This window comes from Haemaphysalis longicornis, unplaced genomic scaffold (genome assembly GCF_048455015.1).
Source record: "Haemaphysalis longicornis isolate Haplotype H1 unplaced genomic scaffold, Haemaphysalis longicornis Haplotype H1 scaffold_5, whole genome shotgun sequence".
NCBI lineage: Eukaryota > Metazoa > Arthropoda > Arachnida > Ixodida > Ixodidae > Haemaphysalis > Haemaphysalis longicornis.
This window is the reverse complement of record NW_027526385.1, coordinates 39670865-39697101: the sequence shown is the minus strand read 5'-3', so window position 1 is coordinate 39697101 and position 26237 is coordinate 39670865. Positions and strand designations below refer to the sequence as shown.

Below are 26237 nucleotides of genomic sequence, written 5' to 3'. Positions count from 1 at the left end.
CGAGCCGCGGCAGCAAAAACAACTGAGGTTGGAGGTTGCTGCTGTCAGGGGCTACGAAGAATTCGCTGGGGGCCGACGAACGAAAGAAAATGGAAGTACGAACGGAAAGCGGAGAAGACGGCCCTGCAGCGTATACGACACCGCCACAGCTTACGCCGCCAACGCCTCCCCGAGACGCCGCCAGTGTTTATACGTACCATCACGCGGCCCCGAGCGGCGCCCGCGTTTATACGTGCTGTGTGCGTGTGGTTCGGATTTCGGTCTCTCGCTTGCGAGGGTAAACTGAACTTCGTGCGCAGGGAGTCGCCCCACCGCCGCGCATCGCGACGGACGTTCTCAGTGCTATTTCCCCGATCCTATAACGCAATGTAATCAGTTTTCCTGTCATTAAACAGTTTAATCTCTTTCTAAGACAAGTTCTTACTAACACCGCTGCTCTGACATGGCGCAGTCGACAGGATCAGGATTTGAGGCCACGGAACGAACGGACGAGGAGACGAACGAAGCGGACGAACTGCACCACGACTACGAGAGTGTGGCACGCAGACGAGGGGCAACGACGTACTCCACGTCAACGGTGATCGACCGGCTCCTGACTTCAACGGAACGCGACGTCCTGTGTTCAGCGAAGAAGCAGCAGTTGGTGAACGAACTACGATCACGAAGGCTCCCTTGCTGTGGCCGTAAGGACGACATCGTCTCGCGTCTCCTAGAGGACAACGAAAAACGTCGCCAGCTCTCCAAACGATCGAATGTGCCAACGATACTTCAGGCTGCCTACGACGACAAATGGCAGACGAACCTGCAAGCGGCGCTATTCGAGAACGGGAGGCTGCGCGAAGAACGAGAACGTCTTCGGAGACAACTGGCGAGAGTCGGCCACACGTTTCCCACGGTGCCGGAGCCAGCGGCAAGCCTTCAACGATACGACGCACACCTTGGTCCGGAGACGCGCAGCACGCACAACAGCACGCACACGAACGAAACGACGCATGCAAAACGGTGCACCGCCCGCTCACTGGACCTCTCCCAGGTGATCACCACGATTACGGAAACGCAAGCGAAGGTCAGTGAATTTCTGGCGAGATCGCGAACAACCGCTGCTCTGACACCGAGCCAACCGACGAACCAGACGCAAACTACACGAAACGCATCCGAGGTGACGAACGACATCGTACCCGAATCGGTGGAGCTCACGAAACAAACGCCCAGAGCACCGAACGCAACCGAGCCAGTGCATACGAAATTTTCCGCACATGCTGTCCCGGTCCCAGTCCACGCAACCAACGACAATGCACCTGGATTGGTGGACATGGCCCTGACAATCGAGACGCAAAGTGCACAAAACGCACCAGTGGCGACGAACGACATCGAACCCGGACTCGTGGAGGTGACCACTACAGCCGAAACGAACAGCGCACGGAACGCACCCGAGCTGGTACGCACGACAACCCTCGCACGCGCTGTTCCAGTCCAGGTATCACCCAAGAACGACATCGTACCCAGACAAGAGACGCTGGCCACGACCAACGAAACGCACGGCGCACGGAACACGACTAAGCCAGCACGCGCGGAGGAAACGCTATTCATGACACCCTCTGGTCCCGCTGCTGCCTTCCGGACTTGGCCAGCGAACGTAACAACCGCAGGAACAAACCTTGCCACAAGAAACGAAACGCCAAGCGCACGTGGTTCAACCCAGCCGGAACTTACGAGCTGTCCAGCACCCGCTGCTCCAGCCCGAGTTCACCCAACGAACGACACCGCACTCGCGCAGGTGAACCCATCTACGAGCAACTACGCACCCAGCGCACGCGGCACGTTCGAGCCGGAACGTACAAGTTCCCCGGCCCCCGTTGCTTAGATGGAGACTCATCCGACAAACACCACCGTGGTACAGGAGGATGCAGCCGTGAGCGTATTTGCACCAGGTGAACGAGACGCCATCGAGCCTACTTGCACGAGAGGAATGCCTACCGCACAACTTTCGAAACAACCGGCAAGTGACCAAAGCTTTAGCGACGACACGGACACGGCGAGAACGACAACGAACGAGACCGACCCAGACAAAGGCATCGAATGCCCTACCGAGGAAGCCACGCCTACGACGCCAAAGATTGTGGGACCGAATGGACGAGGCGAACTACGCCCATTTTCCCACAACAGCTTCGCTTCCGAGGGCAACCACGGCGAAGGCGAGCAAGGAGTCGCAACGAATTTGTCCGATCAGCCACGCCACTTCACGACAACGCCGTGCCACCGCAGGCTGTACGAAAGGACAAACGGCTCCCGAACCGTACGAAACGCACACCTCGAGCAAAACAACGCCCTCAACGCACCGAACTCCGCGACTTTCACGGAACGGATCTCGCCACCAGACGAAACGCACGCCAACGTTCCCACGCGCATCAAACCCGCAAGAAGCTACACAGACTCAATTGCCGACGGAAGCGACGTGACCAACGCAACGCCGTAAGTGCTCCCAAGTTCACGTCCGACGAAACGAATCCCACGGTACGCAAAAATCAAGTCAGTTTGAAATTCGCCGACCTCTTCGAAACGAACGCCCACTAAACGAAGTATATCCGGAGCAACGAAAAAAAAACGCCAGCATCGCGCAAGTGCGCAAACGTTCGTGCACAGTTGCGTCTCTCGATACGAACGGACGTCAAACAACGCGGACACCCACAGAGCTCGCGGATAGCTCCATCGGGCGCCAACTCGGTGAAGGACCTGGGGACAGATCCTTCTAAAGGGAGGTCGTGTCAGGGGCTACGAAGAATTCGCTGGGGGCCGACGAACGAAAGAAAATAGAAGTACGAACTGATAGCGGAGAAGACGGCCTTGCAGCGTATACGACACCGCCACAGCTTACGCCGCCAACACCTCCCCGTACCATCACGCGGCCCCGAGCGGCGCCCGCGTTTATACGTGCTGTGTGCGTGTGGTTCGAATTTCGGTCTCTCGCTTGCGAGAGTAAACTGAACTTCGTGCGCAGGGAGTCGCCCCACCACCGCGCATCGCGACGGACGTTCTCAGTGCTATTTCCCCGATCCTATAACGCAATGTAATCAGTTTTCCTGTCATTAAACAGTTTAATCTCTTTCTAAGACAAGTTCTTACTAAAACCGGCCACTCTGACACTGCTCACGCCAGGTACCGGCTTCGCCTGAAGCTTCAGCTTCTCTCGGCTATAGGACAGTTTGCCGGCGCGCCCACAAAGCGAGCTCGCTGCGGACGGCGGCTAGAAAACACATTTAGCGGCGTAAACGAGCAGTCCCGATAGCCTCCGTTGCTGATGTCCACGACGCGGTCAAACAGCGCCGTTTGCAGCTCTCTAGCACCTGTTAGGCACGCGGGTCAATCCCTGCCCCGATTTTGGCGTTGATAGCCGGCGGCGCAAAAGAAACGACCCGCGCCAGCAACAACAACTGAGCTCAGATGGGCAGCGCGCGCCGGCTACGGGCTGCGGCTGAAGCTTGGCTTCTCTTGGCGCTAGGAGAGTTTCCTGGCAGCCCACAAAGCGAGCTCGCTGCGGACGGCGGCTAGGAAAACAACTTTAGCGCCGTAAACGAGAACTCAGAATAGCCTTCATTGCTGACGTCCATGACGTGGTCACGCAGCGCCGTTGTCAGCTCACTAGCACCTGCAGCTCGTAAATCCTCGCCGTGATTTTGTCGATCAGAGCAGGCGGCGCAGGAGCACCCAGCCGCGGCAGCAACAACAACTCAGCTCCGAGGGTGCAGCGCATTCCGGCTACCAGCTGCGCCTGAAGCTTCCGCTTTTCTCGGCGGTATGAAGTTTTCCGGCGGGCCCACAAGGCGAGCTCGCTGCGGACAGCGGATAGGAAAACACCTTTGGTGGCGTAAACGAGAACTCCCGATAGACTCCGTTTGGATGTCCACGACACGGTCACGCAGCGCCTTTGTCAGCTCACTAGCACCTGTAAGGAGCGCACGTAAATCCTCACCCCGATTTTGGCGTTGAGAGCCGGCGGCGCAGGAAAAACGAGCCGCGGCAGCAACAACTGAGCTTGGAGGGTGTTGAGAGCGACGCCTACCGGGTGCGCCTGAAGCTTCAGGTTCTCTCGGGGCAAATACAGTTTGCCGGCGCGCCCACAAAGGAAGTTCGCTGCGGACGGCGGCTAAGAAAACAGCTTTAGTGGCGTAAACGTGAACTCCCAATAGCCTCCGTTGCTGATGTTCACGACGTGGTCACGCAGCGCCGTTGTAAGCTCACTAGCACCTGCTAGCAGCGCACGTAAATACTCGCCCCGATTTTGGCGTTGAGAGGCGGCGGCGCAGGAGTAACGATCCCCTGCCGCAACAACAACTAAGCCCGGAGGGTGCAGCGCGCCCTGGCTACCGGCTGTGGGTGAAGCTCCCGCTTCTCTCGGCCCTAAGACAGTTTGGCGGGGCGCGCCAGCTGCAGGCGACCTCACTGCGGGCGCGGCTCGGAAAACTGCTTTAGCGCCGTAAACGGGAACTACCGATAGCCTCCCAGCGCCGTCCTAGCGCCTAACGCCGGCTACCGGCTGCGCCTGAAGCTTCCGCTTTTCTCGGCGCTAGGACGGTTTGCCGTCGCGCCCGCAAAGCGAGCTTGCTGCGGACGGCGGCCAGGAAAACAACTTTAGTGGCGTAAATGAGCTCTCCAGATAGCCTCCGTTTCTGAAGTCCACGACGCGGTCACGCAGCGCCGTTGTCAGCTCACTAGAACCTGCTAGGAGCGCACGTAAATCCTCGTCCCGATTTTTACGTAGAGAGTCGGGAGCGCAGGAGAAACGAGCCGCGGCAGCAACAACTGAGCTCTGAGGGTGCAGCGCCCGCCGGCTACCGGCTGCGCCTGAAGCTTCTACTTCCCTCGGCGCGGGACAAGGTTTGCAGTAGCACCAAAAAAGCGGCTGCAGGCAGGGGCTCGGGTAACGTCTTTAGCAGCGTTAACGCGCCCTAGCCATACCCTCCGTTGCTGATATCAAGGACGCGGTCACGCTGCGCTGCTGTAAACTCACTAGCACCTGCTAGGAGCGCGCGTAAGTCCTCGCCCCGATTGCAGGGTAGAGAGCTGGCGGCGCATGAGAAATGAGCCACGGCAGCAACAACAACCGCGCTTGGAGATTGTGCGCGCGCCTGCTACCGGCAGCGTCTGAAGTTTCTGCTTCCCTCGTCGCGAGGCGCGGTTTGGCGGCGCGCCCACACCCATGAAACACAAGTTGTCTTGAAGACGTCTTGAAACAGCCTGAAACAGCTACAATCGTCTACCTCTACCGGAAGACATCTTGCAAACGTTTACCGCTAGCAGTTTTGAGAAGTTTATTTGTAAACGTGTAAAAGATGTCTTGCTGAGAACAACACAAGCATATGCTACACCAAGAGGTTTTAAACACGTCGCTTGAGAGAGGTTTATCTGGAGACATGGCAAAGAAGTGTTACCCGAGCCTATTTGTTTGTTACGCGTCTTGACACTTTGAAAACCACTCATGATAAATTTACTAGAAATGCTTTCCTTGACATTTGCGCTTAAATACGTCTGAACACGCCCCATCTCAAAACAAATTTAAGCACGCACATGCTCTACACTTCTATAGTAAAAAATCCTGACATCTATTCAGCAAGAAATCACCTCCATTTTTTTATCTCTACTATGCTTTTTTAAAAACATCCAAGCCAGATTCTTTTTGTGATCCATTTTACCCGCCGTGGATCTTCAAATCTGCCGATTCAATGAAATCACTGCGGCTATTTTTTAGGTTTAGGCCTCGATTGTTGTAAATATTGTGCTGCTAAAACGACATTACTTTTATTTGCGCTATCTCTGGTCCTCCTCGCAATTCATGAATTGCACCGTATGCGGTACTGCGAGGGCTGGGCGTGGAGGCTGGGGCATTCAGGTGGTATGGCGAGGCGAATGGGAGTTATTTAAAGGAACGCATTTATTTGAACATTATACAACACGATTGACCACACTGGAGGCGGGCACAAATGAAGCACAAACAAGCAAGCATGTCCCAGACCTCGAATGGGCCTGGAGCTGCGTGGCGTGATGGCACTGAAGGTGACGCTAGTGATCCCCCAATGACTACAGAACATGTGGCTGGCTGCTCGCACCCCGCCCCACCAGTTTGGTTGACCACGTCTCGTGGACAGTAATATCCGCACATTGTCCACAACAGGCACAACACTCATACACGCGGGGGAAACACTGCCACACGCTTCACTCGTGCACCAAGTCATCTAGGTGGCTAGACAGCCAATAAGCGCATTGTACCGTTTAAGCTGTGACTGCACTGACTGCAGATGTGAGTCTACACTGTCCTGCTTCCTTGCACTGGCAGTTTCATGCACACTGAAGCATGGTAAGGGCCTTAGCCTTGGCTTCGAGGTTCGTGAAAGGCGTGCCAGTTGTCCTTGGACAGGAGGTTGCCGACACCCTCTCAAACAGTCTCATGGAGCTGCATGTGGCACACAGTATGCCACAATTGCTACGCAGGAAGTCCTTGCTCGTCTTGTAGCCAAATGCTGAATGGTCGGTGCTGCTGCAAAAACTTTCAGACATGGGCTTTTGTCCAGCTGAAGTACATCGATGCCACTCACGAAGTGGTCAGCCAGGTGCGGCACGAGTTGTCCTTAATCTCTTATGGTACCACAGATGGCTCGAGTTGGGCGTTGGCTGCTGCACAGCTCGCGCCTGGTTGGCGCTGTTGACGGGCTTGGAACCTGTAGGTGGCTGGCTCACGAGCGTTCTTCCCTTTTTCTGTCCATGGACAAAGTTTTCGGCATGCTGGGCTTGCTGTTGGCTGGGCTGAAAGTAGTTGGCAGGTGGTTCACCGACGGTATGACCTCTTTCTGGCTGTTGAAGGAATTCTGTATGTGCTTGACTTCCTTTGTGAGAACTGGCCTGACAGAACTTGGTTTCGCCACCCCCCCGTGTCGAGCATACGGCATCCGGGAGGCTCAGAAGGAAGCGGAGGGGCCACAGACGCCGTACTGTTTGAATGGAAGCTCCTGGCCTTTACTCGTTTTGAATTCGCACAGAAGCTGTAGAGTTAGCGGCTGCTTGGCTGCGATGAGCAAGGCACGGATGATGGCTTTGATTGTAGCTCATTACATTCCCCTTTAAAGCCATGGTTCATTAGGGCCCCTGAGTTTTCAGGAACTGCTTGCCTTCTCCATCGTACCGGTATGAGCGCCGACTGTAGGGCAACACGCTAGCAGGTAAACACGGAGCTTCATATCGATGATATGGTCAAGATTATCGCTGTGGCAAGCAAAAACAGCTCTGTGTTCGGCCAATGTACCTTTTATAACTGCGTGCTGGCTGGGAGTGGGCTGGCTGCGAAGCGGGACAATGGAATATTGGGATGATGGCGCGCGAACACCGCGTCGGATGCGACGGTGTCATGCGACAGGGGCACTTCGTGAGGGCAATGTTTGGGCTACTAACACTTGCCATGGCGGCTGCTCTGGCAAAGGCAACGGATCATGTTGCAGGCAGTCTTTGGCACTGTGTCTGGCAAGGTTAATACCCCTGTCAAACGTGCCTATTTAAGTGCACTTACACGGAGTGCACTTGGATAAAATGTCATTCGGGAGCAGCTAAACGGCAAACGCGAATGACACTTTACAAGGAACGCACTTTAAGCTGAGTGTGGTCCCCAAACACACTTTACCGGGGCCAGCTCGCCGAGTGAGTAATCTCGTGAACAGAAGTCCGAAAATCGGAAAAATTAACGTAAAACCGCGAGCGTTTAGATGATAATAAGTAACGTTAAAAGTTAATTATAGATATATTGCTTATTTACTTTTACAAAAATTGGAGCAGCGACGAAAAATAAGAAAATAACCTCTCTCCCAACAACGTGCCAGCGCCGCCTGGTGGGTGTTTTGCTCCATGGCAGCCGTTCTCTGCGGCGTTCTCGTAGGTGGTTTCTTGTGGCCCTGTGATTGTGTTCGTGTTTCAGCCTATTTCCGTTGTATTCAACGCTTTCAGATAATTTCCCCCGAACAATAATGCAGCTGTCATTCACTGCGCAGTGAATAACACTGAAGATAAAAGCGCCGGTGTTCAGTCGCCGTCCCGACTCTGTTTTTGTGGTCTTGTGCGATGCGCCGATTGCGATTTTAAACAATTCAAACCCAACGAATTGTTTACAATATTCCTCACGTGATAAATAGGGGGGATTTCAAGTAATTTTGCGTAATATTTACGCCGGCTATCGTCACTGACATCACGGCCAAGGGCACTTTATTTCGTCGTTTAGCAGCGCGCAGCCTAAGTGTCACTTGGGAAGCCCGAGTGCACTCGGCGGAAGTGCACTTAAATAGGCACGTTTGACAGGGGTATTAGTACCGTGGCTGGGTCTAGCGTCAAAGGCACCGCGGCGGACGAGGCAGAAGCCTTCGGTTCAACCAGGGGGCTAGCTTCATGCTGCTGCCGAATGTCGATTTCCAGTCGCCGAATTATCTCTTCTTTGAAACCGGCAGTGTCCAGCTGTCGCCGTGCCAATTCTTTCCGTATGAGGTCGATGAATAGGCGCGACATTGTCACTGAGACGAACCGCTCCCACACAATGCCCGGCATGAAATGCCGCCGAGCCGGATACACGCAGGCGGTCACACACAAAACACAATCTTGCTGGAGCGTCCGCCAGCAAGCAAGCGCAGACGCGCACAAGGAGGCAAGCGAGTGAACGGTGCAAAACGCTTGGGTGAGGAAGACAAAATGGCGCACTGGTCCAACGGCGAAGGCCGGCTTAGTTACAGCGTTGGCGTACTTGCGTGGCTGCGTGGTTGCACATAGGCTCGGGCATCGACTGCGCAAGATGTGAGGGCTGGCGTGAAGGCTGGAGCATTGAAGAGGCATGGCGAGGCGAATCGGACTGCAATGTTTTGTGCAACTGCGGAGTTGAACCTGGTTGAACCACGCGCACTAACGAGCGCGTCCCAGACCTCGCTTGGGCTGGAGCTGCGCTGCGTCGGCGTAATAGCACTAAGGGTGGCGCTAGTGATTAGCTAGTGATTATGGCCTAGGCTGGCGTTCACAATGCACACATCAAGCAGCATCTTCCGGAGCTAAAAAAATGAACAGCTATGCACCCAACTGGGAACATTTGGGATAGCGAAAGTTATTTTCTACCAAAAAGGCTCGCTAGCGTTCAGCGAAGCAGACGACCCTATTCCACCTTTCTGGAAAATAACTCGTTGCTTCCTTGCTCCACACGGTGCCGAAGATAGGCAGAGTGCCCGATAACGCATGGGCAAAGTACCGAAGACTTAAAGAAGCATTTTGACAAGCGCAACTCCAATTGATTCAATCCAAAATTGTAGAACCGAACCGCTGCAAACTTCAAAAAGCGCGCGCTGAGTGCTCATTCAAAAAAAAAAGATAAAAAGCCGTTAAACATTGCAATAAAGAAGTAATTTGTTGCATTTAAAAAAAACTTGGCTTATAAAACGTTTTTTGCTTTTTATTAAGCGAAAATATTTTACTTTTAAGTTTATGCATTCGTGGTAGTAGTTTTCAGCACCACCAGGGGTTCCTCTGTCGCTTCAATTCAAACCCTGTTCTGTGATTCAAACACAACAACCGTTGGTCGCGTTTGTCGTTCCTAAGAGTTGCTCTTGCGTTTGTAAGGTTGTTCGCGCAAAAAAAAAAATGCTTTTGAGAGAGTAAATAGGTAAATGGTGTTTTAAATGCATCTCCAAAATACCTTGCTCAAGCCTTTGAATGCGTGAAGACTGCCATGGTTCCCCAAGCGTCCGGAAACGACTCGGCACGAACAAAGGTGAGTAGCTACTAGCGTGATAAGTAGTAGCAGAGTTTCTTGCGGTCGTCGTTAATGAGCTATCACTGCACAGTACCGTAGTTTGGCGAATTCTGTGCGCAGCACACGCCGGTGCCCAGCACCACAATTTGTGAAGAAGTACACGCTTGGGCTTGCAAACTTTTGGCATTACCTTTCTCGTTAAAGAAAACTGTTGAAATGGTACAAGCAGTACAACGAATGCACAGGCTATCAGCCGAGCTCGCGCTGAGCATTTATGGACTAGTGATGCACAAAACTTTCATAAATTTCGGTGATGTCACAGCACAACGATGGAGTGCAATGTAATACCCTATTAAGGCAAAATGGGGGGGAGCAACTGTACTTTTTTTTTTATAGTTGGCGCCTTTCATGCTGTAACCCCGTTTTTCTTGTTTTTCGCTCACATTGTCAGATTATATATGACGCACTGGCCGAGAAGAAATAATAGTAAAAGAAAGCGTCTGAGAACACGTTGACCAGACAGAGTTGTAGTTTCTTCCAGGCTCCACTCATTGTCTGTTGTCACTGCTACCAAGATGACACTAACAAACAAAAAGCAAGAAGTTTGTAGTAAGTCCGCATGTACGCAATGTTTCTCACAGATTCCGGAAAATAGCCAGTAGATAACGCATGTGACTACAGAGACTGAATCAGAAATCGTTTGTAAGGTCCCTTTGATGTGATAAAATCCTACATAGGTCAGTGCGTTTAAGAGCACAGTTTAGCATATGGGCATTACAAATACTAAACAGTTGTTGCGCATTATGGTGCGTCCGCAAACTAAAACTCAACAATACAATAATCCTACTCATAACTCCAAAGAAAACAATGGAAATGACGGAGGAATTGTCGTTGTTCTGAGCACAAATTGTTGGAGTTAATACACCATGTGTTTCCAAAAACCCGTATGAAATGCATGTCGTGCGATTTTGTAATCTGGACCAAAAATAAAGCTGGAGTGGGGCCAATTTAAGACAATTTGCATTGCCACTGACCGTTACCATATCTCCATGCTGCATTTATTATTGATGTGATCAGTTGTCTTGAGATATTCATGATGGGCATATTTAGTAAATTTCTGTCCGAGCTAAAAATGAAGCTAATAGACTGCACATTTGCCTTACTGCTTGTTCCATTTTAGTTGTCTCCTGTCACATAAAACAGTATGACAAAAGGAGAATGGCATATTATTTAGCTGCAAACGTGTGTTTATGGAGAAAGTTTGTAATGGTATTGCTAGTGTCTGACATATTTTAGTTTTCTTCTGCTAACTCACATTTGAGTTATGAATAGTACCAGACCTTCCCAAAATATTGTGTGCATGTTCAAGGCACTGCCCTAGAGTTTTATTCATTCCAAGCCTTTCACTGTAGCAGGTTTGAGATTTTTGAATAAGATAAGCTCATTCACAGGCAAAGGCCGGTGAATGAGCTTTTGACTTCTTTTTTGTCCTTGTGCAGTAGGATATTTTCATGTTAAAGTAGTAAAACCCCTCTGCATCCTTGTTTACCTCGAGATAAGTTTTGCTTACCTTAAGTTTCAAACTGCTTTAATTCTCAGTGCTTTAGTTGTGTACACTTTATTATCTCGCATTTTTGCCGGCATCTGGTCGGTGAGTTCAGGGCACCTTTTCAAGCCCTGGATGTCAACAAAGCTGCCAAGGAGGTGTCGCTGATCAACCTGTCCATGTGTGAGTAGGCCAAGCCGCGCTTGCACAGGGTCAATTAGGACGTTTCTCATTTACAGAAGGTAACCACTTTTTGTGTATAGCTGATGTTGCAATTGGAATTTTTCTTGCAGACCCATGATGTGTTTACAGTGCAATTAACTGGTTATGCTGGGTGCATCAGGTTTTGGCAGGATGTGGTATGCAATTTGTGTGCACTAAATGAGAGAGAAGCTGTGCAATTTGTGCTCACTGCCCTTCATTACTACTTTGCATAGAGCTGCCCTTGTGTCTAGTTTTCTTGTCTTCAGGTTTCACCTAGGAATATTTATAACTACGTTCATTGGGTTGTCCTAGGTTGTTATATGTACTCTAGAGTGGCTTAAAGTGGCGTCAAAATGATGTTAGGGCAGGAGATGACAAAGGCTTCAATTTCAGCGTCGTACCTGGGAGATCAAGTGGTTGCTGTTTAGCCAGCTGCAGGGCAATTCGACGGGCTTGGAAACCTCAGAGCTTTGTCACTTGTGGCTTAGCAATGTTTATCACACCGTTATATCCTATTTCCTAAGGTAAATGCGTGTTTTCCCCTTCCGAACTGCTATTTGCACCTATTGGTCCAGTAATCATAAAATGTCCCAGGTGGTGGCCTCTGGATGGGAGGGCCGTGGTTGGTCTCCTGCTCTGGTGGCCAAGGTGCAACTGGAAATCCTGGGCAAGCGCAGCAAACAACGGACAGCCCCACTGTGGGCAGCTCAGCTAGCCTGGGCCATCGTCCGAGATGACCTGAAGGGCCACACCCTGGCCTATTCGGGCGGCTCTGTGCGGCAGCGACAGGGCTCGGCCTCAGCAGGCGCCATGCTAGGGGAGGTCACCCGGCAGGCGCTGCTGTAGTGTGCTGTATCCTCAGCCACAGCCGAGCTGGTGGGTGTCAGCCTGGACCTGACCCCAGCGCTGTGCCCTGCAATGCTACTCCCGGGTGGCCCTGCTGCGCATCCGGAGGGCGACTTGTGCTCACTCGTGGTGCATGGAGTGCTGTATCGGGGCGCCTGGCTGCGGCCGCAGTGGGAGCCCAGACACAAGGAGCTCAAGGGCAACGAACCAGTGATGTGATATCTGCGCCGAACCGTGCCGAAAGGTAAATCCTGCTACATCCTTCTTCATTTCAAGCAATCTGCGCCAATCTTGTGCCGAAGCTTCGTTTCGCCGGGTTTCTGCAATGTGTTGGCTCTGGTGGGAGGAGTCCTTTACGCCACGGGCGTTGAAGGCATCTTTTACGTAAAATGAAGTGGAAGGAAGGTTTTACATAAAATGTGCTGAGTGCCTTCTGCATGACTGCCTTTCAACGACTGCCTTTCATTTTGCAGAGCCTGCGCTTCTTAAGCCCACAGCTGAGGAAAGAAAAGTCCTCTAGAGCTCATTTTAGGGTGCTGCAAGTGATCTAACCGATGAATTGACTTTGATGGATGAATACATGCTCGTCCAGCTTGAACATGTTGATCAGATCCGTCTACACGAATTAACGAGTATTGGCAGCAGAGTTTTGAGAAGGAGGAAGCTAACAACAAAACCAAATTCCCTCTCTTGGCTTGGCTAGTGAAGGCATTGCTGTGCATTCCACATAGAAAAGCGGTTGGGGAAATGGGCTTCAATAAGAACTGCCGGCACCTTAATGAAAGGGCTCAGTGTGCGATACAAACTGTTCATGGCATCAGGCACATTGTTTCGTTCTTCAAGCGCTTTGACGGAGATGCAAGTCGCTTCAATGTGACACCAGAGGTTTTGAGAGCAGTACAAACATCGAGAAAAGACTGCCAAGAGCTCATTGCGGCTGAAAAGCTCAGGCAGCTAAGCAGTGGTGTCTTGACCCAGCCAAGGCTGGTCCTAGTCATGATGCCCGAGACAGGCTCCAGCAAGAAGTGGAGACCACAAAAATAACATGGTGGCGAATACGGAGCATCTAATTAGCCTCGACATAAAGTCCAAGAGCTTCAGGTATGTCGAAAGTGGGCAGTCTCTTTTACCTGAGGGTAAAGCTAGAATGGTGGCAGCACTGGACAAAATGGCACAAAAAACAACTTTGGACCTGTCACGATAGTTCTACTTTCATGCATATTTAACCAGAGAAACGTGGGTTTAGCACAAGTGTCTGTTTTGTTTCGTTTCATTTTCTGCTTACTTAAACAAGCTCAAAGGTGTTTTCAGGGAATCTAGTCATATTGTGTTTTATTGCCATGTAGTCCTTTTAGCTTCAGGATGTTGTTTTCGTGTACATCAAACTGTCCACTAAGTGACTGTGTTTCGTTCATTCTGGTTTCATGAAAAGTTCTGTAGCCTACCGAATTGAATGCTACCCCGATAGTCGTTTTTTAAATGAAAGTCAAGTTCCTTCATGATATGTTGGCTCATGTGGTGTATGTACACATCGCATGAACTCTTTTGGTGCTTGACCTGAGGCATTTCATAGTCACTGCTAAAAGACGTTTGTGTGGCAGAAACTCGTCTGTACCGAAGGCATTTTACTTGTTTAAACATTTCTGTGTGCCCAGGATGCTGCTTTTGGGGCTCCTCTTAGTTGTTTTCCTCCCCTTCCAGCAGCTCTCAGCCGTCCTGTGCCCCATGTGGGTTCCAAGCAGAGAAACACCACCTGGAGGTGGCTGACAGCCCTGCCTGCTGGCCATGGAGAGTGGCCAGATTTAACAACAGGGAGGCGAGCTGCTGGCCGCACGGCGGAATCTTCGGCTGCTGGACCAGCTGCTGTTGCTGCCGGGCTGTGCCAGGGAGCGGGACAAAGTCCACAAGGTCCTGGGCTCCTACCTGGATGCCTCAGGAGCCATCCCCACGCCTCGCCTCCCAGCCCGGTTGATTTGGAACAACATTGAGGAACTGAGGGTTTGTTTGTTTGTTATCTTCTCTTGTGCATGTGTGTGTGCGTCTTTTTTAATACCCCTTTTTAAGCGTCACTAAGTGATTTGTAAATATTGCAGGAATACTAGTGCGAATTGTAGTCTGGAGTCTCTAGGCCATATTTTCACCACTCGCGGCATTTACGTGAATTTATTCGGTAGAAATAATCAATTCAAAAATGCGGCCTTCCTCCGCATCCTTCTTGCTGATTTCCTGACATTTTGTGTGACATCAAAACAAGAAGGTTTGGCTGCACTACTGTGCGGCTCGTCGACCCTCCGACAGAGTCAGTCGGTCCAGCGTATAGTCTTCTGGCCGCCAGCGGGTCGTCTTAATTTGTTTGCTCAGTTGAAACTAAGCCATGACCCGTTTGTGCCTGGAAATATCTGTCTTAAAGACTGTATTCTGTTTTAACTCACTCCACACATGCGACGCTCCGCTGACTGGTACGCTAGTGAAAAAAAATCAAAGGCCAATTGAAGGTGGGAGAAGCTTTATCAAAGTTAATAAATGTACAAAAAAGAAAACTGCACATAAAACAAGGACACAAGAGAAGACAAATAGACACATAGGGTGCAGACTAGCATGTGATTTTTTATTTTAGTGAAAAACACATCATGAAGGAAACTGCGGTAACCTAGTGCACAGAACAAAGGTAAACAACCAAAACCACAGCCAAAAGACTGAGCGCAACACGGGGGGCAAAGAACCCTACACTAGGCATGTGCAATCGCTTCGCACATAAACAAACAAGGTGAGGGCCGGGGTAGTCCAAGGACACTAAAAATCACCCCCAAGAGTCCCGTTACGATACGCGATCTCGGTGCTTAGTAGGGACACTGGCGGTGAACTGACGCAATCTTCGCCTTGATTTTCAGAATCACGTACGCTTCAAAAATCTCCTTGCTGCACGCACCCCTGTAACGCTTTGTCACTTTGCATGCTTTGAGGCATGGCGCACAGACTTTGCAGTCTTTACAGTTGGTGGCCAGGTTGCTGCCGGTAAAAGTGCGGAGGCTGTCGGCGTGTACCCTCAGTAAATCATTAATGAATCGGCCCATTTGGCCAATGTACGATCACCCACAAGACAAGGGTGTCTCGTAGACGACGCAGCTTGACAGTTAAAAAAGCAAGGCTAAAATGGGGGCTAGTTGGTTATACATCTTGAATCGCGCTGTTCTAAAACTTAGACAAGGGAAGAGCACACAAGGACGGGGCAAAGCGCGAGTCCCGTCCTTGTGTGCTCTTCCCTTGTCTAAGTTTTAAAACCGCGCGGTTCAAGAAGAGTTACAAAGCGCTTCTCGTGTCTTTTCCGGCACCCCGCATGTCTATTTTATTCAGAGTTTACACGCTTACACAACTTGTGTAGCTTGTTAGGTGCTGAAAAAACAACACGAACCCCCACCTTTTCCTTAGCTTTCTTGATCCTGTACCCAACATTGTGGACGTAAGATAAAACGGCCATCTTGTCGCCCTTGTCCCGTTCACACGTCGTCTTCTTGGTGCGTGACTCGACAAGAAGCTTCTCGCCAACTGCCAAGATAAGGTCGCAAGGAAACCCTGCTTCCTTCAGTCGCTCCACCTGAGAACAGAAACTCGCCTCAGCTTGGTGTGTGCACGGGCGCTGCAGCGCATTCCCGAGAGCTGACGTGAAGTGAAGCAGTCCTTTTTGGATCGAGGGGAATAGATCCAACACACATGGTCACAGTTCACCTTGGGCTCCATATCCAAAAACTGCATCAATCCCCCGACCGGTGCTTCTATTGTTTACGAAAAGACATTGAGGGTGGAGCGAAAGAGTTCAAAACACTTCTTCAACTTGATGTGTAGTGCCCTCTGGATTGAGCTGCTACAGCACTAGGAAGTCGTCAACGAAGCGGAAAATCCTAATGACGTTAGTGCGGAGCAACGGAAGCAACTGACGAAGTTGTCGAAACGTGCGCGCAGGAGGTGACTGAATATTGGGGCAAGACACGACCCTATACATACGCCGTCCTTAGGAACATAGGAACGACTACACACCCCTTGAATTGGCTCAGCTGGTTGGGCCGCTGGCACCGTCGTCACAACCGCCGGTTGTGCCGAATCTTTCATACGGAGGCCCGAAGGATTTGGCACAACCGGCGGTTGTGACTCTGCGACGGTGCCAGCGGCCCAACCAGCTGAGCCAATTCAAGGGGTGTGTAGTCGTTCCTATGTTCCTAAGGACGGCGTATGTATAGGGTCGTGTCTTGCCCCAATATTCAGTCACCTCCTGCGCGCACGTTTCGACAACTTCGTCAGTTGCTTCCGTTGCTCCGCACTAACGTCATTAGGATTTTCCGCTTCGTTGACGACTTCCTAGTGCTGTAGCAGCTCAATCCAGAGGGCACTACACATCAAGTTGAAGAAGTGTTTTGAACTCTTTCGCTCCACCCTCAATGTCTTTTCGTAAACAATAGAAGCACCGGTCGGGGGATTGATGCAGTTTTTGGATATGGAGCCCAAGGTGAACTGTGACCATGTGTGTTGGATCTATTCCCCTCGATCCAAAAAGGACTGCTTCACTTCACGTCAGCTCTCGGGAATGCGCTGCAGCGCTCGTGCACACACCAAGCTGAGGCGAGTTTCTGTTCTCAGGTGGAGCGACTGAAGGAAGCAGGGTTTCCTTGCGACCTTATCTTGGCAGTTGGCGAGAAGCTTCTTGTCGAGTCACGCACCAAGAAGACTACGTGTGAACGGGGCAAGGGCGACAAGACGGCCGTTTTACCTTACGTTCATAATGTTGGGAACAGGATCAAGAAAGCTAGGGAAAAGGTGGGGGTTAGTGTTGTTTTTTCGGCACCTAACAAGCTACACAAGTTGTGTCAGCATGTAAACACCGAAGAAAATAGACATGCGGGGTGCTGGAAAAGACATGAGAAGTGCTTTTTTAACTGTCAAGCATGCGTCGTCTACAAAACCCCCTTGTCCAGTGGATGATCGCACATTGTCTAAACGGGCCGATGCATTAATGATCGACTGAGGGTACACGCCGACAGCCTCCGCACTTTTACTGGCAGCAACCTGGCCACCCACTGTAAAGAACTGCAAAGGCTGTGCGCCACGCCTCGAAGCACGCGAATTTACAAAGCATTACAGGGGTGCGCGCAGGAGGGAGATTTTTGCAGTACGCGATTCTGAAAAAAAGGGCGAAGATTGCGTCAGTTCACCGTCGGTGTCTCTACTAAGCACCGAGATTGCGTTTCGTGACTGGACTTTTGGGTGTGATTTGGTTGTTCATCTTAGTCCTGTGCCCTAGGTTATCGCACATGTGTAGATCGCAGTTTCCTTCATGATGTGTTTTTCACTCAAATAAAAAATCACTTGCTAGTCTGCGCCCTGTGTGTCTAGTCTTCTCTTGTGTCCTCGTTTTAATCGCAGTTTTCTTTTTCGGAATGTACCAACTAGCCCAAGCTTGCATTCTATTCTACTTAATATAGGTACTAAGAAAATAAGGTCAACCGAAACTTACCATACAGGGAAAAATCAGGGTGCATGAAGCGCTTTTTTGTGTTGGGTGAACTAGCACAGCAGTCACCAGCACGATCACACATCTATGAACGCTTTTCTGCTAAAGGAATGCAGTCACTAAAGGTGAGGTATTTGTGAAAATTTGAGGGATGCTTACTGCAGAAGCGCTATTCAAGAAATAGTCGTCTGGGCTGCTTGGAATGCCGAACCTAGATAAAAATGTGAACTGGGTATACATTATATACATTATACTTATGCCCTTGCCAACACTGGCTTATGGCGGAGTGATCTGGAGCACTAGGTATATTGTTATGCAATTCGCAAGCTCAAATCCCATAGCACTAAGTGGTTTATTTGTTTTTGGGCGGTATTTTCTATACTAAATTCACAATATTGGCGCTGTTTCTGTAAATCTGGCAAAACTTTGTCGTTTCTGTGAACCTAGCAAAACTTAAGGGTGTGCAAATTATGCGAGCAAATACGGTATTTTACAGAACCGAAATAAACTGGTTTGAATTCTAATCTTGGACATCGTCCAATTACGTAGTAACTTGTATGAACGTCACTGCTTTAGTTGCTGTGGCTGCCTAAGACCGCGCATAGCAGTTTTTCCCCTTTCAGGCCTCATAAAATAAATACCGCCTTATCGACAGGATAAACGATGAAAAGTGTGTTTATTTGAGCCATTATACGCAGTTCAAACAAAAAAGACAGGAGCTTGACAAGTTCACTTCGGTGTCCTTTTAATACCCTACAACCCGCCGTCAGTGGCTAAGGCATTCAGCTGAGCCTGAGGTCGCAGGTTCGCTTCTCAATTGTGGCGGCCGCTTTTCTGATGGAGGTCGAAAGCAAAAATGCCCTTGTGCTCGAGATCCCGTGCAGGTGGTCAAAATGTTAATCTGGGGCCCTCCACTATGGCGCACCTCATCGCCTGTGTAGCGTCGGCGCGTAAAACATAATACCCCCTCGTGCCTTTGTCTCCTCTCTATCTGCCTGTCATGCCCTCCCCCACTCCCCACACGAGTGGACATACTGGTGTCCATCCCTAGTGTGGCAATTTACAGCTGCTGGTGCACATTCCTTTCTGCCTTCCTGGAAATTCATTCATTTTGGTAAAGGATAAAAATTACTGCAGCCTTAATTCTTATACTTGCTTTCTGGCACCTATACCCATCAATAATACAGTCGAACCCCACTACAACGAACTCCGCTTCAACGAAATTTCCGTTTCCACGAAAAATTTCCAATTCCCCATCAGTTAGCCAGAGAAGTCAGTGCAACACAGTCCTCGCCCCAACGAACCATTTGTCTAGCTTGCTTTCGCATCAACGAAATTTAATAAGTAGCTGTCTGATACCTTTCACTGCTCACTACTGGTACACATTGTAAGTGACACAGTGCCTTGTGTTCTACCCAGGCATCCTGCTGGCACGGGCAACACGGCTGGAGGCAAGAAGCAAGGACACTCAGCTTCATGGGAACAAGTCAGACTGCTGATGACTGCCGCATGAAGCTATCATCCCTGTTTACAAGTATATAGCGGGTTGACGGTTACCTTTTTTTGTGAGAGCTTTCTCCTGTAATTCCTTCTACTTTAATGCATATACCTAATGTTGCACTACAAATAAAGCTTGGTTTTCAAAAGATTACAGGTTGATTTTATCATTTTGTACACAGGACACAAAACATGTGAAATGAGACCTAGCTGGAATCAAGCAACTCTATTCTTAAGAGTTTATGCGAATACCTCCTATTTATGTTGTGCTAACACCACCTTCAGTTGTGCTGCCCGCTTGATGCTTTCTCTGTTCACACAGGCCGGTTGTGGATGTTGCTGCCAGCTGTCAACAATTAACACACCCAGTGGTTGCTTCCAGAACAGTCGGCAATGACCAGCCCTTCTCCGATTAAGTATCTTTTAAACTGCGTGCCAGTTTAAGCAAAGATATTTATTCGGAGAACAGCGGGCAGTCGAGTCGGTGTTCCAAAAGCAGCTGCTGGGTGCGTCAGTTGTGGGGACAGCTCGTAGCGATATTTCAGGCTAGCCTGTGTGTACAGAGAAGGAATTTAGTGGGTGCCACGAAGGAACCCCTGAGTAAACGTGGATAACGTAATTCCTGAAACCTCTTGAAAAGGTCTTAAAACTCCTTGAAAAGAAGTTGTATAGACGTCAACAAGAAGGTGCTGAGACATCCTACAAGAAGTCCTGTAGATGTCTTGCAAGCACCCAGATAGACGGCTATAAGCGTCGCGTTAGCACAGCTACAAGACTTCTTCAGGACGGCTTTTATAAATAACTTCTTCGCCAAGATGTCTCTAAGCAGTTCGAATCGTCTTGTGTAGATGTCTTTTAGATTTACAATAGCCCTTTTTGCGTTTCATGGGCATAGACACGTCTCTTGGAGCGCCGGCTCGGCAAACGGATTTATCGCCGTAAACGGGCCCCCTGATAGCCTCTGTTGCTGATGTTCACGACGCGGTCACGCTGCGCCGCTCACTAGCACCTGCTCAGAGTGCGCGTAAGTCGTAGTCACGGTTTCGGGGTAGAGAGCTGGCGGCGCAGGAGGAATGAGCCGCGGCAGCAACACCCGTGCTCAGAGGTTCCAGCGTGTGCCAGCTACCAGTTGCGCCTGAAGCTTCTGCTTCTCTCGGCACGGGGAACGGTTTGGCGGTGGTCCAACACAGCGACCACACCGCGGGCGGCGGCATGGAAAACTGCTTTAGCGGTGTAAATGGGCCCTCCCGATAGCCTCCGTTGCTGATGCCCACGACGCGGTCCCGCAGTGCTGCTATCAGCTCACTAGCACCTGCTAAGGGCGCGCGTAAGACCTCGCCCCTATTTCGGGGTAGAGAGCTGGCTGCGCAGAAGAAATGAGCCTCCGCAGCAACAAGCGAGCTCGGAGGTTGCTGCGCGAACCGGCTACCGTCTGCGCCTGACGCCTAATGCTTCCATTTGCGCGGGGAATGGTTTGGCGGCGCACCGACACAGCGACCTCGTTGCAAGGGGCGGTTCGGAAAAAGGCTTTAGCAGCGTAAACGGGCCCTCTCGTCTGCCTCCGTTGCTGATGTCCACTGCGTAGTCACGATCTATATGTATGTCAATATGTGGAGTTCTGAAATAGCCCGCCCTACAGCTACTGTGTTCCCATCTCCCTTTCCTGAGGAAGAGCAAGAATAAACGTCTCTCAAAAACAGTCAGCCCTGGGGAAGAGTCCTCATTCCAGGACCTCTTGAGTCCGTCCGGCTTCTTGGGCTCTCTGCACCAGCCAAAGCTGGTCGTCAGGATCCGAGCTGGACAGTACTCTCTCCCAGTGCTCAATGGAGGGTAAGGGCAGGGGGGGGGTAGGTGGGGGTTCTTATCACAGCTCCACATGATATGGTAGACGGTGCCCGGATCCCTTTTCTGAAATATCCCGCACCAGCACTACTGGAGTATTCACTTCAGATATCGCAATCCTTTCTCTATCTCCTATCAATATTTGACGCCATGTCTGTGCCCTCATTGGTCGGTTAACGCAACTCTACAATCCAAACACATCTCAGGAAACACCGCTCACCCTCTTACGCAAGAGACGAAGTAGTATATATATGAGAGGAGCTAGTGTGAAATTCAGTCCTTTCCTGTGGAGGAAACCATCATGGAGAATTATGGGACCCCCGAACAACACCTTGGGCTGTCCTCGAATTCATCGTGTTGCTCATCATGCTGCTTGTCTGTCTCGTGTTCTGATTGGGAGACTGAACAAGCGACCGAAGGTCACACCAGTGACGTAGAGGAGGCCAAGGGAGAAGAGGATAAACTGAATTCATTGATCCTGGATCGAGAAGAGCCACCTCTTCCGACAGAGACGAAACATAAGTGCTTCAGAACGAAAAGGAGCTCCCCGCATCCTCGCCCAGAAAAGGATAAAGAAGCTGAGGAAGGCGACGTTGACAAATATGAGGAAAGACGATACTTGGAACCCGATCGAAAAAGGCAAGCCATTGATCTTCGAATCGAAAAACTTCCTCGACAAAAAAGTAGAAAAATGGGGATAGAGAGCCACACTGTTTTCGAAACTCATCGAGTACATAAAAGATCATCGCTTTCTCCATCAACGTTTCATTCTCGGCACCCATCTGTGATTGAGGCATTTTCAGTTTGTGAGCGTCCTCGTCCTCATCCACCCGTGATGCCCGAAGAGAAGTGCAATCGTCCGCCAGCTCCTCGGCCTGAACTTGCCCATGACCACCCCGAGCTTCTTGCGCTCAACGATTTCAACGAAGCCATCTTTGATCCGCTCCGGAAGGGTGTGCGAGGTGGAGACCTGACTGTGCGTGAGGCGTTGCGAAGGATTAAGGAAGTCGGTGCATCAGAAGATCTGCTTCTGGAAGACGTCAGAGGAGGACAGGAAGAGAATGCAAGCTTTACTAGGTTTCGCTCAGCTCGGTATAAGCCTAGATATAAAAATTACAGACCATCTCCTTGCGATGGCCCGCCAGTTCCTCCGCCTGCTAGACGAGATAGAAGGGCAGGAAGAGGAGGACATTGAGGTAGATTCAAATACAAGAATGAATCGCAAACCCTTTATCTGAACGAATAAAGATTAAACTCATGTCGTTATCATGCTTCTGGTCGCGTCTTTTTGTCTTTTTTGCAAATTGCTGAAGTGTGTGAGGGAGACATTTCAATTTAACGCCAATTTGACCATGCTCTGTTGTGCATTCATTTAGTGAATCATGAAAAAACGAGTTCATGGTAAGGAGTCGTCCTCAGATTTTTTCAGTGTAAAACTTGAGCAGGTCGTGATACGGAGAAGACTGGAATATATTTATCTTATGTCCGGTCTCTTCTATGATTGCTCTGCGTTATTGAAATATATTTTATTATAGTGTCGTAGGCCACTTTTCTGAACCCACAAATACTAGTGAAACAGTCCTGCACGCACAATAGGTCAGATGGTGACAGCTCAACTCGAGAAAGCAGGTTGTAATTCCCTTTACAATGATGAGTGCGCTTTATAAACTCGTAAAGTCGGCTTCAAGTTGAGCCTAATTCCACACCACACAGGGTCACGGCAAACACACAGGGAAAAAAGAGAAAAGGTCGCAATGAAACGAAAAATAACCGGAGGTGCTGCCACTGTGGAACAGATATGAGCGCCTCAACATTTCTCCAACAGTTCAGTAGCGTCGTTAGGCGTGCGGGAGAGTCATGCAGAAAAGGTGGAGCTACCAGGGTAGCTTGTGTTGCGGCGACGAGGAGTCCACGGCGGAACATGTAGCTTTGGGTCTCACGAACGCGGTCTTGTGCAAGAGTGCCTCCGAAACTGCCGCAGAAACTGGCGAGGGGGCCTGGCGCACCAAGGCATCCCGCAGCTATGCACCAGCTGGAAGAATTTTAATATCAAAATTACTGCCTTCTGGAGGCTGAGCTGCCGATTGAGAGCTATTTTCGAAAAGGCGAACGTGATAATGCAGTCGTTCAGCTCTTCGGGTTGACTCAAACTGATATCCTAGTCGCAAGCCGCTAGGGAATGCCAGCTGTTGAAAAGTACGCGATAACGGCCGTAACGGCGCCGCTGAGAAGAGGAGCTGGCAGTCCTGCGAAAGCGAAACGGCAGCGAATGCTTTCTCGTTCCGCTTTCCCCTGTGCGAATATGTTAACCCTGCAGCGTATTGCGTTTTCCTGCAAACCTCTCCGGAACTATTAGTATATTTTTGCTTGGCCTTATCTTAGCGCGGCTTGTCTTACTGGGAGATTGTAGTGCGCTCAATGGAAAAAGCATGTATCAAATATGCAGGAGCTTGACCAAGCGCGCGAGAGAAAACGTGTTTCTATTCCCAGCGCCACTATCTATAGACAACTGCTGCTTGCCAATACTGCGACCTTTCGCAAGTCAACCACCTTTGGGGGATAAAAACCACACAAACGGCACCATGGTTGTCTCCTCTACCGGGTATGCGCCGAAGGAAACTGTCCAGGGAACGGCCTGTATCAATGTTCGACTGTTTCGTGGTGTAACCGAACAAACACGTGTTACACTTAGCCAGCGTGTGCTGCCTGCCGGTCCCGAGATATACAAAATAAAGAATACAGGGCGTGTTTTGAAATACCTAACCTAACCACACCTGACCTAACACAACCCAAACCATTTTGGGTGCCACGCGCATTTGTCCGCCGCTCGTTCTCAGCGATCGTGGTGCTGATAGTGGTGATGGGCACTCTTTCCCTTTACGACGTTGCTGGAGAGGTGTCACAATCCGACAAAACCATGTTGCGGCGAAACGATCTTTGTTGCGGTCTCGCTTGCCCCGATCAGCTTAGGTATGTCAAAGGAGTGGTGCACGCAATGAACAACCGGGATTATTCCTGTGGCTTTGTTGTTTGCGTTACCATCGGGCAATTTATTTTTCAACGAACTTGTACCGTCACCCAGGAGCTTGTTCTCTACAGAGTTAACAAGTTGAAGCAGATGCCTGGCCTTGTCTAGAAGGTATTTACGCCCTAAAACTATGCTCGCCTTCGTCTGCTTTGTGCGTTCTCTGCGTGTTTATTTTTGTGTGTGGCACTTAGGCACCCGCTCCTGTGGTTGCGCGGGTCCACCGTCCCTAGTTGTTACTGGGCGAACTAAGGGGACACAGAAGAATAAGGAGATAGAACAAGCAGGAAGGCGGAGGAAAAGTATTGCGAAAGTGTTAGTTGAAAGCGCTGTTAGATGAAACCCAGAAATGAGAAAGCTTTAGCTGACCGTTTTTGACGATCCGCTATGCTTCTTATGGCCCGCTCAGCAAAACCGCATCGTAAGCACCATAGTGGCTTTTTAGCTATGCGATGACCTTCTCTCTGTCGACTGGAAATCATTCGTGCCACTGGTTGTGTGCTGTGCGTGTGTAAACCAAAATTTCATCCCAAAGTTACGATAAGGATGGCAATTTTGGTCACTCAAAAAGCAAAATTCCTGTTTTATGCCTTATTTCGCCTTTTTAATATATTGTATTCGCTAGTACGGTGCAATGGTCCTAACAAATTTAAGAGAAGCTGTTCGATGTTGGAATAGCCAAGATAAGGCTGTCTTTCTTGGCGCTGCGTAAAAATAAGCTGGTGCTTTGGCCGAAATTTTTCGCTTCCGTTCTGCTGCTAGTTGAGCTGTGTGGTGCCTTTGCTTATTCGGAAGCGCTTTCGCGGTTCTTCGCTTTTGGTTCGACTGAAGAAACAGAGTTAGCCGTAGCACGCTCACCTCGCGGGAGGCAGTGTTGTGGGAATTTCGTGCGGTAGCGTAAGCTTCCACAACTGTCCGCTAAGAGCTCCGGGTAACGGAGCGGGGCCCCGCGCCGGTATCACCTGTAGCCCGTAGTACGTTACTCATGCGGAATAGCCCTCCCGCTAGTTATCGGGGAGGAGCGGACCATCAAAAAGGGCCAGCTGAAACTGTCTATTCTCTCCGGTGGTGATGCGCTACCAGATAACCCAGAGAACGGTAAAGCCACCAAAGAAAGAGCGGGGGATGAAAGTTGACGAAATGCTCAACAGATAGTCTCTCCCTGGGACGTTCTACGAGACAAGGCCGTTGTATATCGCGCGCCTTCCCTCATGCGGCGATTACTTCGTCAAACGCAGCACATATACACCGTCACCTAAAGACTGCTGTTCGTCCTGCGCACCAATTTCACGTTAAGGAGTATAATACGTCACCGCATTTTTTCTCCTTTTTCTTGTTTTTGGTATTTAGTGGTGTCTGGTACTAGGTGACAGAGTGCCATCGGTTACTACCTTTTATTTTGTGTACGCACGAGTAGCAATCACACGAGAGACGGTTATATGCTCTGGTGGAATATGTTCTTGATGATTTGCGCACGTTTTGTGTATGAATATGTGGCGCTTTTAATAAAGGTTTATTGGAAGAAGCGCTGCTCCCTTTTGTCGTTCTTCCGCCTTTGTGTAGTTTTGCGCTTTTATCGTCTATCCTAAAATCTCCGAATCTGCTTTGGAATGTACCCTACGTGCGAATATGCCGAACAGAGTTTCGGAGCCACGTTTGTCATTACTTTCCGAACGTAAGCTGCAAACATAGTCTCCGTAAGTACAGTCAGGGACAAATAAAACGCGAACACAAAAATGCGAACAAGAACAAACAACAAGCGAGATTTCTTTCTATGTTAGTAAAATGGAGGCGTAGCCTAATTACAGTAAGAAAGCTTGGAACTGTGGCTTTCAAAAACATCAATAGCGAAGCGGTACTAGAGCTTCACGAATTTTACGTACTATGCTTGAAAAAAATTTCTGAGAAACTTCGCTATCGAAGTTCTCGGAAAAAAAGTCTGAGAACAAGCCCTGACGGCTATTTCTGAATAAGGCCTAATCTGCTTGATATTTATTTCCGAACTCGTTAT

At 50.0% G+C, this 26237-nt stretch overlaps 1 protein-coding gene across 4 annotated transcripts; it reads left to right on the top strand.

Annotated features, from left to right (window-relative positions):
• The first annotated feature begins 9624 nt into the window (after window positions 1–9624).
• Window positions 9625–19513, top strand: LOC144138082 (uncharacterized). Of its 4 annotated transcripts, none has more exons than XR_013315812.1 (5): window positions 9625–9781; window positions 11425–11492; window positions 12108–12603; window positions 14064–14357; window positions 19282–19513. XR_013315812.1 is itself a non-coding variant. In XM_077670168.1 (4 exons), the coding sequence occupies exons 1-3, from the start codon at window positions 9740–9742 to the stop codon at window positions 14329–14331; spliced, it is 378 nt and encodes a 125-aa protein (XP_077526294.1). In that variant the 5' UTR covers window positions 9627–9739; the 3' UTR covers window positions 14332–14357; window positions 19282–19513. The 4 variants fall into 4 exon arrangements, 2 of the variants coding, with proteins under 2 accessions (XP_077526294.1, XP_077526293.1); XR_013315811.1 differs by having other exon boundaries at window positions 14061–14357; XM_077670168.1 differs by lacking the exon at window positions 12108–12603 and having other exon boundaries at window positions 9627–9781.
• The last annotated feature ends 6724 nt before the right edge of the window (window positions 19514–26237 follow it).